The 15,417-nt window shown below is 34.6% G+C and overlaps 1 protein-coding gene across 1 annotated transcript; it reads left to right on the forward strand.

The window, feature by feature from the left end:
- Positions 1 to 828: 828 nt before the first annotated feature.
- Positions 829 to 15,141, forward strand: LOC141326376 (inositol polyphosphate multikinase-like). The gene is made up of 3 exons (XM_073835125.1): positions 829 to 992; positions 11,412 to 11,493; positions 13,189 to 15,141. The coding sequence occupies exons 1-3, from the start codon at positions 873 to 875 to the stop codon at positions 13,707 to 13,709; spliced, it is 723 nt and encodes a 240-aa protein (XP_073691226.1). The 5' UTR covers positions 829 to 872; the 3' UTR covers positions 13,710 to 15,141.
- Positions 15,142 to 15,417: the final 276 nt, after the last annotated feature.

Raw genomic sequence — 15,417 nt, forward strand, 5'->3', positions numbered from 1 at the left:
AGCTTTTAAATCAATATTGTGGTAAGGGACAGCATTTTGGGACGTTTCAACAGTGTGTTGCAACTGTCCCTACAGTGATAGCCATGATAAAAATTGGTATATTAGCTCGACAACATATCACTGACAAATGCTAGCTATGCCTACTAGAAGCTAAGAACGCACAGATTAAAATGTTATGTTTTTACAATGCGTCACACAAACAACTCAGACACTATGACCAAAAATCTCATCTTTAAAAAAATTACTTTTTTACCAAGTAAATGATTTTGGGTAGAAGGACTGATCACATGTGACTGATTTCTTCCAGGAAGTATGAGGGGCCAATAAAGCATGTGCAGTAGGAATATCATCACTGTAACTTATTCCTGCTTGAAGAAATAAGCAATGTTGCAACTGCCACACGTTGCAACTGCCCCCACTCTCCCCTAATAATACATTTTTATAATATTAAATATTAAAATGCAATAATATTACTGTTTTTGGTCAGTCTTGCAGTCTTGGTCCGCATAAGAGACTATATTTTTTTCTGTTTCACACACTTCAAAAGATAAATAAAAGATGGCTGTGTTAAACATTAGTATGTACTTTTCAACACATTCATGGTGGTTTTAAGATCATCACATGGTTTTTGCAATTAAGATAACATTATTGCCTTATAAATAACATTAGATTTGTGACAAATCAACAGAATTTCCAACAACAGTGTACTTTCCAGAATACCAGTTGTTTGCAAGTCAAAGCAAGTTAATTCTGTAATTCTGTCATTTAAGTCCACAAAAGCACTCGTGTAAAAGTACAGTCATAACTGTGTCTTCTCAGAGCTGTATCTGAAACTGGAGGATGTGACGAGGAGGTTCTTACGGCCCTGCATCATGGATGTGAAGATCGGGAGGAGAAGTTACGACCCGTTTGCGTCAGCAGAAAAACGTGAAGAGCAGATTAGCAAGTATCCTCTGATGGAAGAGATTGGGTTCCTGTTACTGGGCATGAGGGTGAGACAACGTGTGTGTGATTTATTAACTTTCCTTATCCTCATTATGCAGGATCCCCTGTTTTTCTGCTGTTTTTATCTCTGTATCCTCCTCTCGGTATCTGATTTTCTTATTACGAACTGTGAGGGTTCATAAACACAATATTAAGCTTCAGATCACCCGAGTGAGGGCTCTAAAGGTTCGCTTTCAGCGCTGCACAACAGCAATCCCCGTCTGCTGTCTTGTAAGGCTTGATCAATATTCAGAGCTTATCCAGACACTCGGTTAATTACCTCTGAGGAATACTGATAAGACATTTGATGATAAGATTGTGATGAAACCAGTGGTCAGTGCGTACACTTCTCTGCATTTGCTTTCTACACCTCACTGTAGTGCACTGGCTGTGAAGAAGGTCACATGAGAAGAGATAGATCAAATTAATTCAATCATTGAGTCTAAAGATCGTCCCGTTTTGATGCATTTATCATGATACAAACAGTGACATTTTATGCTCATTCGCTGGATTGTTACTAGTGACTGACTTTAAGGGTTTTTTTTCATGTGGAAGTATCTGGTATAATGCTTTTAACCCAGAGAACTGATATAAAGCTAAAGTGAAATAACATAAACATCAGATTAAAAACTTACATTTGAAAAATGTAGAAAAGGAAGAAATTGCTTGACAACTAAATGAGATTTTGAAGTAAAGGTAAAGTACTTAAAAATTCAAAACTTAAAAAAACGAAAACTAATAAAAAAAATCATAATTACTAAAACTCGCAATTCTGATTTTTTTTCTCACAATTCTGACTTTTTTCTCTAAACTCTGACTTTCTCGCAATTTCGAGTTTGCATCCCGCAATTCAGATTTTTTTCTCGCAATTCTGACTTTTCTCTTGCAATTGCGAGTTTGTCTCAATTCTGACTTTTTTCTCATAATTCTGACTTTTTTTTTTTTGCAAATGCCAATTTGTATCTTGCATTTCTTACTTTTTTTCTCACAATTGCAAGTTTCTATCTTGCAATTCTGACTTTTTTCTCACAATTCTGTCTTTTTTCTTGCAAATGCGAGTTTCTATCTTGCAAGTCACACTTTTTTCTCACAATTGCATGTTGTATGTCGTAATTCTGACTTTTTTTCTCACAATTCTGACCTCTCTCGCAAATGCAAGTTTATATCTCGCAATTGCTGAGTTTGTATCTCGTAATTCAGATTTTTCTCTCACAAATGCAAGTTATATCTTGCAGTTCTGACTTTTTCTCACAATCGCGAGTTTGTATCTCGCAATTCTGACTTTTTTCTCGCAAATGTGAGTTTATATCTTGCAACTCTGACTTTTTTCTTACAATTTCGAGTTTGTATCTCCCAATTCTGATTTTTTTTCTCTCAATTCTGACTTTTTTCTCGCAAATGCAAGTTTATATTTTGCAGTTTCGACTTTCTTACAACCGCGAGTTTGTATCTCGCAATTCTGACCTTTTTCTCCCAAATGCAAGTTCATATCTTGTAATTCTGACTTTTTTCTCACAATTTCGAGTTTGTAACTCGTAATTCCAATTTTTCTCTCACAAATGCAAGTTATATCTTGCTGTTCTGACTTTTTCTCACAATCGCGAGTTTGTATCTCACACTTCAGACTTTTTTTCTCACAAATGTGAATTTGTATTTCGCAATTCTGACTTTTTTCTCACAAATGTGAGTTTATACAGTGGTGTGAAAAAGTGTTGGCCCCCTTTCTGATTTTTTATTTTTTGCATGTTTTTCACACTTTAATGTTTCAGATCATCAAACAAATTTAAATATTAATCAAAGATAACACAAGTAAACACAACGTGCAGTTTTTGAATGAAGTTTTTTTATTATGATGGGAAAACAAAATCCAAACCCACATGGCCCTGTGTGAAAAAGTGTTTTCCCCTAAACTTAATAACTGGTTGGGCCACCCTTAGCAGCAACAACTGCAATCAAGCATTTGCGATAACTTGCAATGAGTCTGTTACAGCGCTGTGCAGGAATTTTGGCCCACTCATCTTGGCAGAATTGTTGATATTCAGCCACATTGGAGGGTTTTCGAGCATGAACTGCCTTTTTAAAGTCATGCCACAGCATCTCAATAGGATTCAGGTCAGGACTTTGACTAGGCCACCCCAAAGTCTTCAAAGTGTTTTTCTTCAGCCATTCAGAGGTGAATTTGCTGGTGTGTTTTGGATCATTGTCCTGCTACAGAACCCAAGTTCGCTTCAGCTTAAGGTCATGAACAGATGGCCGGACATTGTCCTTCAGGATTTTTTGGTAGACAGCAGAATTCATGGTTACATTTATCACAGCAAGTTTTCCAGGTCCAGAAGCAGCAAAACAGCCCCAGACCATCACACAACCACCACCATATTTTACTGTTGGTATGATGTTCTTTTTCTGAAATGCTGTGTTACTTTTATGCCAGATGTAATGGGACACACACCTTCCAAAAAGTTCAACTTTTGTCTCGTCAGTCCACAGAGTATTTTCCCAAAAGTCTTGGAGATCATCAAGATGTGTTCTGGCAAAACTGAGACGAGCCTTTATGTTCTTTTTGCTCACCAGTGGTTTTCGTCTTGGAACTCTGCCATGCAGGCCATTTTTGCCCAGTCTCTTTCTTATGGTGGAGTCATGAACACTGACCTTAACTGAGGCCAGGAGAGGCCTTCAGTTCTTTAGATGTTGTTGTGGGGTCTTTTGTGACTTCTTGGGTGAGTTGTCGCTGTGCTCTTGGGGTAATTTTGGTTGTCCGGCCACTCCTGGGAAGGTTCACCACTGTTCCGTGTTTTTGCCATATGTGGATAATGGCTCTCATTGTGGTTCGCTGGAGTCCCAAAGCTTTAGAAATGGCTTTATAACCTTTTCCAGACTGATAGATCTCATTTCTTTCTCATTTGTTCCTGAATTTCTTTGGATCTCAACATGATGTGTAGCTTTTGAGGATATTTTGGTCTACTTCACTTTGTCAGGCAGGTCCTTTTTCACACAGGGCCATGTGGGTTTGGATTTTGTTTTCCCTTCATAAAAAACTATTTATAAAATGCATGTTGTGTTTACTTGTGTTATCTTTGATTAATATTTAAATTTGTTTGATGATCTGAAACAAATATGTGACAAATATGCAAAAAAAAAAAAAAAAATCAAGAAGGGGGCCAACAATTTTTCACACCTCTGTATCTCACAATTATCCTCGCAAATGCAAGTTTATATCTTACAGTTCTGACATTTTTCTCACAATTTTGACTTTGGTTTGCAATTGCGAGTTTGTATCTCACAATTCAGGCTTTTTTTCTCACAAATGTGAGTTTATATCTTAAATTTGAGAAAAAAAGTCAGAATTATGACATCATCTTTTTTTGTTACCTTTTTTTATTATTCAGTGGCCAAATCAAGCTTCCATAGGTTGTTGTACTGATAATATAAATATATAATTCTGCATTTATATTTTTGTAAAGGGGCATTTATATCATATTAGAGGGCCCTGAAAACTCCCGACCTGGGCAATCACAATGTGTTTAAAAGCCAGTCAGTGGCACAAGCTTTAACATCTGTTCCCTGTTAATCTAGAAACTAACCATGATAAATTACATCTGAAAAGACGATGTCACAGTGATGTCACAACAGGTAGCTCCGCCCACCATGAAATCATTCTCTCCACAGCTTCAATTAATCATTGAGTGAAACATGTTCTGACTAACTGTGCAGTGTTTCTCTTACAGTAAATACAGACAAATTGACCCAGGAAAGATCCCTGACTTATAAGACAATTACAGATCTGGCCATTAAAAATGCGTCTATTTTCACGCGGCAGCCTGCAATTCGGCACGCGTGGGCACGCGTCCTGCCGCAGCGGCTTTTTTAGATTTTTTTACAACGTTGTTGCACTTCATATAATATCCACCAGGTGGCGCAAGGAACAACATTCTGTAGCCAAACACCATGGCCAGCTCTAGGGGGCGTTGGTCACAAATACCAGTACAACAGTTCAATGATTCCTCTTTCCTGAAATTATGGTTCAAACCAATAGCAAAAAGATAGCCTATTCATAAGCAGGTGCAGTTGTATTGTTATTTTGTTTTCTTTCTTTGTTTTCCTGACGAACATTTATTAGACTGCATCGGAAACAGAAATGTTAATTTCGGTTATTTTATTTCTCCAACCGACAACTGACGTAAACCGCTAAATTCGTTTTCAGGGATTAATTATACACAAGCAAGAAGCAGCATAAACATCAGAACCTCACGCGCAGAGCTTATGCACAGAGAAAAACCCAATAAACCTATATATAATAATAAATAAAATAGGCCCACATAAGAAATATATGTTTTTCTTTTCTGAATGAATAATAATTTAACAAATTTATAAGTAGCAAGCCTATATGCAGAATTTTAGGCAATTTCTGTGATGCGCCCTTAAACCAGCATCTTGTTTCCATTTTTTTTTTTTTTTACAAATAGCCTACGCGTTTTTTTTTGTTTTTTTTTTATTGTGATTGTACACAAATAACAGAAATATGTAAAATATCATAGTTTTAAGCAATGCCGTACTCTTGAACGAGTATTGTAAGCTGTATCCACTTTATTAAGGGGAAAAAAATCAAGTGATCCTGACGGCGCCGCGGGCAGTTAAATAACTCGACAACTTTCACCTTCAGAATAAAATACATTATAGGCTATATATTTCAGCGTTTTAAAGCAACATCAAATTAAGATATGCATGTTTAAGAGGTAGTTCGTCTTTTTCTTTTTCTAAGATACACAATTTTAGATACACTGACAATTAATTTGAGTAGAGACAGATAGAAATGGGAAGGATAAATATAAACTACAGTATTTTTGCGATTTTGGTGCTTAGAAATTTATTCTAAGCGGGCCGCGGGCGAATAATATAGTTAATATAGCGCGGAGCGGGTGGATGCGGAATAAAACCTCGTGGAAGCGGGACTGGAAAAGCACTTTGTTATATCCTATAGACTATTTAGATACTTCATCATCAAGCAAAAATTTATTCATAAGCAGGAGCAGTTTTATTATTATTTTCTTTTATTTTTTTCCTGTTGAACTTTTATTAGAATGCATTGAAAATATAAATGTTAATTTCTGTTTTTTTTTTTCCAAACGACAACTGACGCGTTTAGTTATTATTAACGACAAGATTGTGTTAAATTACATTTAAATTGAAACGTGGCTGTGACACATTAATAACAGTTAAATTCGTTTTGAGGGGTTAATTGTACACAAGCAAAATGCCCATATGCGAAATATAAATTTCTTAATGAATAATAATTTAACAAAACGAAATAAAATAAAATTAATAAGTAGCAAGCCTATATGCAGAATTGTAGGCAATTTCTGTGACGCGCCCTTGAACCAGCATCTTGTTTACATTTTTTTTTTTTTACAAATAGCATACACATCTGTTTTTTCGTTGTGATTGTACACAAATAACAGAAATAAGTAAAATAGCATAGTTTTGAGCAATCCCTTACTCTTGAACACTGACAATTAATACACTGACAATTAATTTGAGTAGAGAGGAATAGAAATGGAGAGGATAAATATAAACTACAGTTTTTATAGAGTTAAAAATTAATTAATTTATTTATTAGTATTATTACTATTATTATTTTGATTTGTTTTTGCAATTTTGGTGCTTAGAAATTTATTCTAAGCGGGCAGCGGGCGAATAATATAGTTAATATAGCGGGAGCGGGTGGATGCGGCATAAAACCTTGTGGAATCGGGACTGGAAAAGCACTTCATTGTTATATCCTGTAGACTATACTTCATCATCAAGCATGGGCGTCGGAAGCAAAATAAATGTGGGTGGGTCCTCCCCCAGAAAAATAAATTCTTTAGTATATGCCATTTTCTGTAGTCTGGTGCCTTTTATTTAATGTTTTTACACAATGCACATACTCCATATTTACAAATATTACAAAAGACGGCTATACTGCAACATTTTCAGTGGCGTAAGTGATAATACGAGTAACATATCGTTTTTGACGCGGGAGATCCGAGTTCGCATCCGCCTTTTGGTGAAATCATTTTCGAAATCGTCTCCCTTTTCACTTATATCACATCGGAAAGGCATTTGTTTATTAGTTAATTAATGAAATAATTGAAAAGTTGAAACAAAGTATCAACTAGGGTTAGGTCACCTACCGTAAGTGTATCTGAGCACTATACTGTACTTTTAGGAGTGTTAATAATTAATTTTATTATTATTATTATTGTTATAATTATTATTATTATTATTATTATTATTATTATTATTATTATTGTCTTTAGATTTGTTCTTACATTTTGATGCCGTACATTATTATGACGCACTGCCCATGCAGTTTTTTTTTTCTTTTTTCTTAAAAACTAATTGAAGTGAAAGGGAAGAAACCCATGTAGATTTGGCCTAATGTCCATAAATACTATTATATCCTAATATAGAAAATAATTTAGACAAATAAACAGAAGGCTCACTTTTCAAAACAATAAAGCTTAGCCTATATGACTGACAACGAATACAACAATTGTTAAGTATCAAATCGACCAGACACCGAAACAGTTTCTTTCCTCAGGCAATCCATCTCATGAACACTTGATCGTGCAACATACAACACTATACATTCTTTATTCATTTTTCCGTTATTTATTTAAAGCACATACTTACTTCTATTCAAATGTCTTTGCTATTTTTGCACATTGTCTGTCTTGTATACCTCTATATTGTTATTTTTATAATATGTATCGTCTTGTCACTGTCATTCTGTAGCACTGTGGAGCTCTGTCACAAAAACAAATTCCTAGTATGTGCAAACATACCTGGCAATAAAGCTCATTCTGATTCTGATTCTGAAAAGTGCTCCAGTGAGTTATGCAATTTTTTTCCACCTTTTTTTCTTTTTCTTTTAAGTGGAAAAGTAGTTCTTCTATTTCGGAGAAGTTCATTAAGTCTGTCTCTTAACAGCTTCCAGTCACGAACTGCGGGTTGAATCTCCGACCAACGATCAGTAAAAGTTTTTTTTTATTATTATTTTTTTTATTATCTTTAAACAGCTCCGATTTACATCATTTTAGCCTGGAACTAGGCTTAAGTCTGTTCTGGGAAACCAAAGGGAAGTGTATTTTTTTTTTTTTTTCAGTTTTCTGAAAAGTAGCCGTTAATGAGGCATCAGAGTTAAGCGGCATGCAGTATAAAGAGCGAAATGTTTATGAATGGCAGAGTGGGGGTGGGGTGGGGTGTTGAATGCTGTCTGTTGCCTTGTTGTAATCAACATTTGGAGACTTGGGGGTGCTGGGGGCGGATTCCGACTGCATTCAGTTGCATTTCGAATTCAGCATTCAAATGCATGCCAGGGAGAAGGGGAAAGCTTTCCTCACACGCTCCACTTTTTTCAAAACATTAGTGTCCAACCTGACACGCGGGTCAGTGGATAAACAACCCGAACCCGACCGTTTTCAAATAACCCACCCGCAACTCGGACCGCAGAATAAAAAAAATAAATATTGTACCCGACCCGCCTCCTGACCCGTATGTTTAATACTAAAGTGATTAAGCTGTGGAGATGCAGTCTGAAATATCCCGACATCAGAAATCCATTGGTGTACAAGCTAAAAAATAAAATTAAAATAAAACAATGTGTCCTGTTGTAAAGTCGTTGCCGTATTGTTGTGTATGAAGTTCAGATGTTATTATTTTAAGAAATATATATGTTTTAGGATTCTCCTTATTTTTGTTTTAGACATCCATCAATTACGGTGAATAAAAAAAATTCCGCGCTGGTGGAAACAAGACTTTCACTTCTACTTTTGAGACCGGTGTTCGGACGTTTTTCTAAAAAAAAAAAAAAAGAAGAATTCAAAATTCAAAATTTATTGTCATAAAAACAGAAGGTGAATATAATTCAAAAATGTTAAGTATTTGCTGATTAAAGAAAACATGAAGGATGCCGCTTAATATTTGGCTTTTACGTGAACTTTAAAGCATATCCCTCATTCCATTTGTTTTCTTTGTTTTGTAATCTTTATATTATTTTCGTGAAATGTATTTTTGCTCAACATGCATTTCTCGTGGCCACGAGTTTAATGAATAAACCAACCTGCGTGACATTAGTAACCCAGAATTATTTGAGATATTTCGTTTTGAGTTAAGAAATTGTTTGCCTATATTAATTGTTATAGAAATTAATACAATATTAAATAATTATACAGGCGATGCTGTATATGCTTATGCTGTCTGTGCGCAATGTAGACAGCTTTCACAAGTGTTTACATGTATTACATTGGCCTACTTCAAATTAAATAGCCCTGCAAGAAACATTCCATGCATCCCACAATCTTGTCCATTGACTGACCTTCTTTTTTTCCCATTATATTTGTATTATTCGTTTGTATTCGTTATTTTTTCCTTCATTTTGATCTCGTTACATAACATTCTGAATGTAAATGATACTATAAAGGTGCTATGACTGGGGTTTTTACTGGAATGCAGTTTAAAGCTTAAATTTAACATATATTGTATTTTATTTAGTCTAACTAATAGACAAATAACTGAAGAGTGAATCATTCACGTAGTTTCATTTGGAAATAATTTATCGTCACACAGTAAAATAGGCCTACATTCCTTCTCTTAACTAAAGAATTGAACATATAAAATATGAATTGAACATATTTTATTTTGTTTAGTCTAATTAACAGACTAGACTACATAAATATTAAACTGTTTTACTGAGAAATGAATCATTCACGTAGTTTCATTTGTAAATGAAAACATCATGTATCGTCACACACGGGGATAAATATCAAAAAGTCAAAACGTAATTGGCATAATTGTCAGGCGTTAAAAATAAATAGCCCTAACCAGGTATTGAAATAATAATAACCTATAAGAATAAATAATAAGCGATTTAGAGCTATCTACTTTTTTCTTTATTGTGAATCGCTTAACCTAAATAACTTTATATATGCTATTTGGCATATATTTAGCAAATATTGTGAACTACAATTATGCCAATAAAGTTTTGACTTTATGATTGTATTAATGCCCGTGTGTGACCATAAACGATTTACAAATGGAACGTGAATGATTCACTCGACAATGAAACACTATATAGGTTATAATTAGACTAAAAATGAATATATGCCATATAGTATAATCAAAGCTTTCATGGCATGTCAGCATTTATCATTTAGATTCGGAATGTTAAGATATCGAAATTAAGGGGGACATACTGAATATAAACGAATAATACATTTATTACAGAAAAAAAGGATCAATTAATGGAAAAGACTTAAGGATGCATAAAATGTTTCTTGCAGGGCTATGTAATTTGAAGTACTTACATGTAATAAATTCTTGATAAACTTTTGAATGCTGTCTACATCGCGCACAGACATTCGCATATACAGCATTGCCTATTGTTAATATATAACTTAATATTGCATTAATTTCTATAACAATTAATAAAAACATTTCTTAACTCAAAATAAAAAAATATTAATAAACCTATCTCTGATAATCCTGGGTTATGGTTACGCAGGTTTGTTTATGCATTAAACATATAGATTGTCGTTACCTCGACAAAATAATCTTGTGGCCACGACATAATATGACATTCCCAGGAATTAATATCTCGTGGCAATGACAAAAAGTAATATGACGTTCCTACGAATTCATTTGTGTGGCCACGACAAACATAAGTGAACCGAAGGTGTCCCCTCCAGGTTACCGTACCTTTTAGTTTGCAGCAATGTTTTCAGCCTGCTCCAGTCCAGTGCGTTACATGACTGCCCCCTACTGATCATGTCTTTCCTATGTCATTGTATTTTCCGTGTTCCTTTGGAATACACCGGCGTCACGCGAGACCACTTTACTTCCCGCGCGCATTTTAAATGGCCAGATCTGTAAATTGTTGAAATTATGCTACATTTCACTTTATTAGTGACAGGATTTGCAGCCTTGTGAGTTTCACTAAGTGTGAAGCCTCCATCTCTTTTCTTCTGTTCAGTGTTTCCTTCCTCCAGCTTCTCAGTAAATCATCCTCCCTCTCTGCTTTCTGTGTGTTCTTGTTTCTTTGCACGTAATTGGTTTCAGTGTCTCAAGGCTGGGAAATATTTGCCAGCTGCTGTCACCCTCACCTTCCTTTCCCCTCTCTCTGTTACTCTTGCTTTCCATGTTATTTCAGTTTGTTTCATTTGTTTTGTAGTATGGAAGGATCCATTCAGTGAGGCTCATCACAGGTTTAAGTCTGCATGACAGTCTCTCCAGTGCTGTTTTAAACCTAGAGAGATGCCTTTGTATACAAAATTTTAAGGCCTCATAGGCCACTTTAGCCAATGCTCGTTTTTGCACAGCAAGACAGGCCTGTTAATTTGAAACAGATTGAAACATCTTTTCTGATCTTCTTTCTCATCTTCTCACCTCAGGTGTACCAGATCGACTCGGACAGTTACATTGCTCATGACCAGTTATATGGGCGCAGTCTCAGAAAGGACACCATTAAAAATGGTGCGACTCCAACTTCATTGTTATTATTACTATATACAGCAGTCAACATTTGAAGTGGATCAAAATAGTTGTCATAAGACAAGAAAGGGTATTATTTTGGTTTTAGGACAACTTTGATGATAGGTTTTGATCCACTTCAAATGTTGACTACTGTATACCTCACAGTTAAGAAAAAAATTATTGTATGTATGGAAGGCATTTTCTGCCAATTTTAAATAAATCAATTTAATTCTAAAAATGAAAATGAAAACCAGATTTTATAATTTCGTTATAAAAAGCTGTACTCAAAAAAAGAATCACGAACCACGCTCCAAAATTCCAAATTGAATCAAATGATTCGCAAATTCACACCGAAGTCCCGACTTGAATCAAATGATTCAATATGAATATGAATCAAAGTTTCAATCTGAATTAAATGATTCGTGAGCCATAATTTCAGTTCTGGATTTCGGAGGCCGAATTGCGAATCATTTATTTCGGAAATGATTCGTTAACCCTCTCCAGAGTTCCGATCTGAATCAAAAGATTCACAAACCCGCTCCGAAGACCTGATCTAAATCAAGTATTTAGCGATACACAAAGAAGTCCTGATCTGAATCAAATGATTTTGCGTAGTCAAAAAGTATTAAAACATTTCATAGTAGGATCGGGACTTCAGAGCTCGTATCATTTCCCGATCTGACTATGTTCTGATATGAACCGAAAGAATAGCGACCCCGCTTAGAAGTTCCGATCTAAATCAAATTATTTGTGATAAGCAATCCAAAGTCTCAATCTAAATCAAGTGATGATACGCGCTTTGAAGTCCCGGTCTGAATCAAATGATTTGCGAAACACGAAAACCACTTCGAAATCATTTTGCGACACAGTGGTTTAACTGATTCAGAGTTTTGAAAAGCTCTGTTTCACCCATCATGCATGTTTTTAAAAGTCATAAGTGAAGTTTGGAAATGATTCAAACATGAATGGCTCTTTTGATCTTTTTTTTTTTAACTGAATGATTGAAGCCATGAGTTTGAATCAGTCTGGGCGGTTCCAGCGTAAATGACTCACTTAATTGAATCGGTTTGCCTGTTCCTCTGTTTTTCGCATCTCCAGCCATGTTTACATTACACTATCCGTACAACTACTGGCTTAGCTTGGTAGTTTTATGACATTAACTGAAATAAGCAAAAAAAAGTATAATATTTACAAATGCAATTCCATATTTCCATTCCAAAAATAACATCCGACACAAATCACCTGAAAATATTCAGTTGAGGTATCCGGTTTAGTGCTAACTAGAGAAAACGCTTGCTTAAAATGCCGAGCTGCACCTCAAAATGCGTGTTAGATGGAAACCTTGTGCATTATTATTGAGTTTGTAGCTTAATTCACTATATTTTAAATAGTTTGACCACAGCAATTCAGTGGGTGACAGTTCAATAGGAAATCAGTTGAAACCATTCAGTCATCTCATAGGGCTACCGCTGAAGAGAATGTTAAATTTATCAGTATATATTGTAATAAATATTTGAGAAATTATTGTTGTATCTGATTGTATTAGGCTATATAGAGTGATATTCAATGTAACCAAAATAATTTTTAAATTGTTATTGGTAATAATGTGATCTGTGTTTATAGCGATGCTAAATATAGTGGTTCACATTGATCATGAAGTCACAAAATTAATCTGTGAATTTTTTATCTCCTTAGGCCTGACTAGATTCTTCCACAATGGTCGAGAATTACGGAGACATGCAGTTTCTCTGATCATCTCTAAAATCCGAAGCATTCTCCACTGGTTTGAAAGCCAGACTCAGCTGCATTTCTATGCCAGCTCTCTGCTGCTGGTGTTTGAAGGCTCTCCTCACACAATCAATGGATCCAGACACAAGCCAGCTGATTCAGGAACAGAACATCAGCAGGGGGAGCCACAGAGCAACTCTAACAACCCCCACGAGACTTTGAGCTTTCAGAGCAGTTTAACACACAGTCATCCATACTGCCACAACGTTCAGCATGAGAGGAATGCCAACGGAAAGCGTGGAGGAAGTGTAGAAGAGGAAGACAAGGAAATTGGAATGGGGGATAAAAAGCAGTTTGGACAGGAGGAGGCAGTGGAGGTGAAGATGATCGATTTCGCTCATGTATTTCCCAGCAACTGTCTGGATGAGAGCTACATGTACGGACTGAGGAACCTTCTCTCAGCTTTAGAACAAGTACTGAAGGACTGACATCTGACCTCCCGAGTCCATCTCTCTCTTCTCTGGTCGGATGTTTCTGACTGCTGTTTTAAAGCCAGTGCAGATCATTTCACACACATACAGAAACATTGCTGATGCCTCAGTTTGGAAAATAGGGTTATTATATATTTATAGAGATTTTTTTCTTAATCTTTGGAGATGAAAGTGTTCATTGTTTTGTGGAAACATACTATAACTTTCAGAACTCAAGACTAAGAAAGGCTGCCACAGCTGGCTGTCACCAACTAATAATTTACTAAAAATATAGGCACTGTAGAACTCAGGGAAAATAATCATAAATTATAAAAAAACACTCTTGTGCTGTCAAAACACACTTACAAAGTGAGTTACTGATGACTCATAATGACTCCACTTCCGATGCAACTATTGATGTTTTATACCAAAAATGCACTTTGATTGTAAAGTAAATTATAGTTAGATTTATTTTTAACATTTATGTTTACTTTATCTATATATGCACATTGGTGTTCCTTTTTAAAAAAAAAAGTAATTTATTTTATTTTTTACAATTTTTTTAAATTAATTTTGGCTGGTATGAATCTGTAATGCATTTAAAAATATATCAGATTTTTTTTACATTTAAAGGAGTATCTTCTGCTTACCAAGCCTGTATTTATTTGATCCAAAATACAGCAAAAGCAGTAATATTGTGAAATATTTCCACTATTTAATATAACTGCTTACCATTTGAATACATTTTAAAATGTAATTTATTCTTGTAATCAAAGCTAAATTTACAGTATCATTACTCCAGTCTTCAGCGTCACATGATCCTTCAGAAGTCATTCTAAAATGCTGATTTGCTGTTTTTATTATTATTAATATTTAAAAGAGTTGAGTAGCTTTTTTCAGGATTCTTTTATAGATAGAAAGATCCAAAGATTAGCATTTATCTGAAATAAAATGCTTTTGTAACACACACTATACTATTCACTATACCATTTTTAGGCAAATAAATTATACAAATGAATACTTTTATTTATCAAGGATGCTTTAAATTTATCACAAGTGATGATAAAGACATTTATAATGTTACAAAAGCTTTCTATTTTTGTTTCAAATGCCGTTCTTCTGAACTATCTATTCATCAAAGAAACCGGAAAAATTTCTACTTAGCTGTTTTCAATATAGTAATAATAATAGTTTTTTGAGCAGCAAATTGGAATATTAGAATTATTTCTGAAGGATCATGTGACTGGAGTAATGATGCTAAAAATTCAGCTTTGAAATCACAGGAATAAATTACATGTTAAAATATATTCAAATAGAAAGCAGTTATTTTAAATAGTAAGAATATTTCTAAATGTTTAGATTTTTGCTGTACTTTAGATCAAATAAATGCAGGCTTGGTCAGAACAGACTTCTTTTAAAAAAAACATTAAAAATGTATTCTTTGAAAATAAGGAAGATTCTTAAGAACATGTTCAATGTTTTCAAATAAATTTTTAATTTTAAAATAAACGCTTTTTTTTTTTTTTTTTACATCACATACATTGTTTATATCACGTTACCAGAGAAAATAGGGGTATTCTTTATGTATTATACATATTAGAAATGAATTAGAATTAGTAATAAGCAGTCAGTAAAGGAAAAAATTAAATTAGCTTTTACTCTCCCTCAGCCCATCCAAGATGTAGATGAGTTGTTTGTTCATGGGAACAGATTTGGAGAAATTTTG

The sequence above is a fragment of the Garra rufa genome, chromosome 2, assembly GCF_049309525.1.
Source record: "Garra rufa chromosome 2, GarRuf1.0, whole genome shotgun sequence".
NCBI classification, from domain to species: Eukaryota; Metazoa; Chordata; class Actinopteri; order Cypriniformes; family Cyprinidae; genus Garra; species Garra rufa.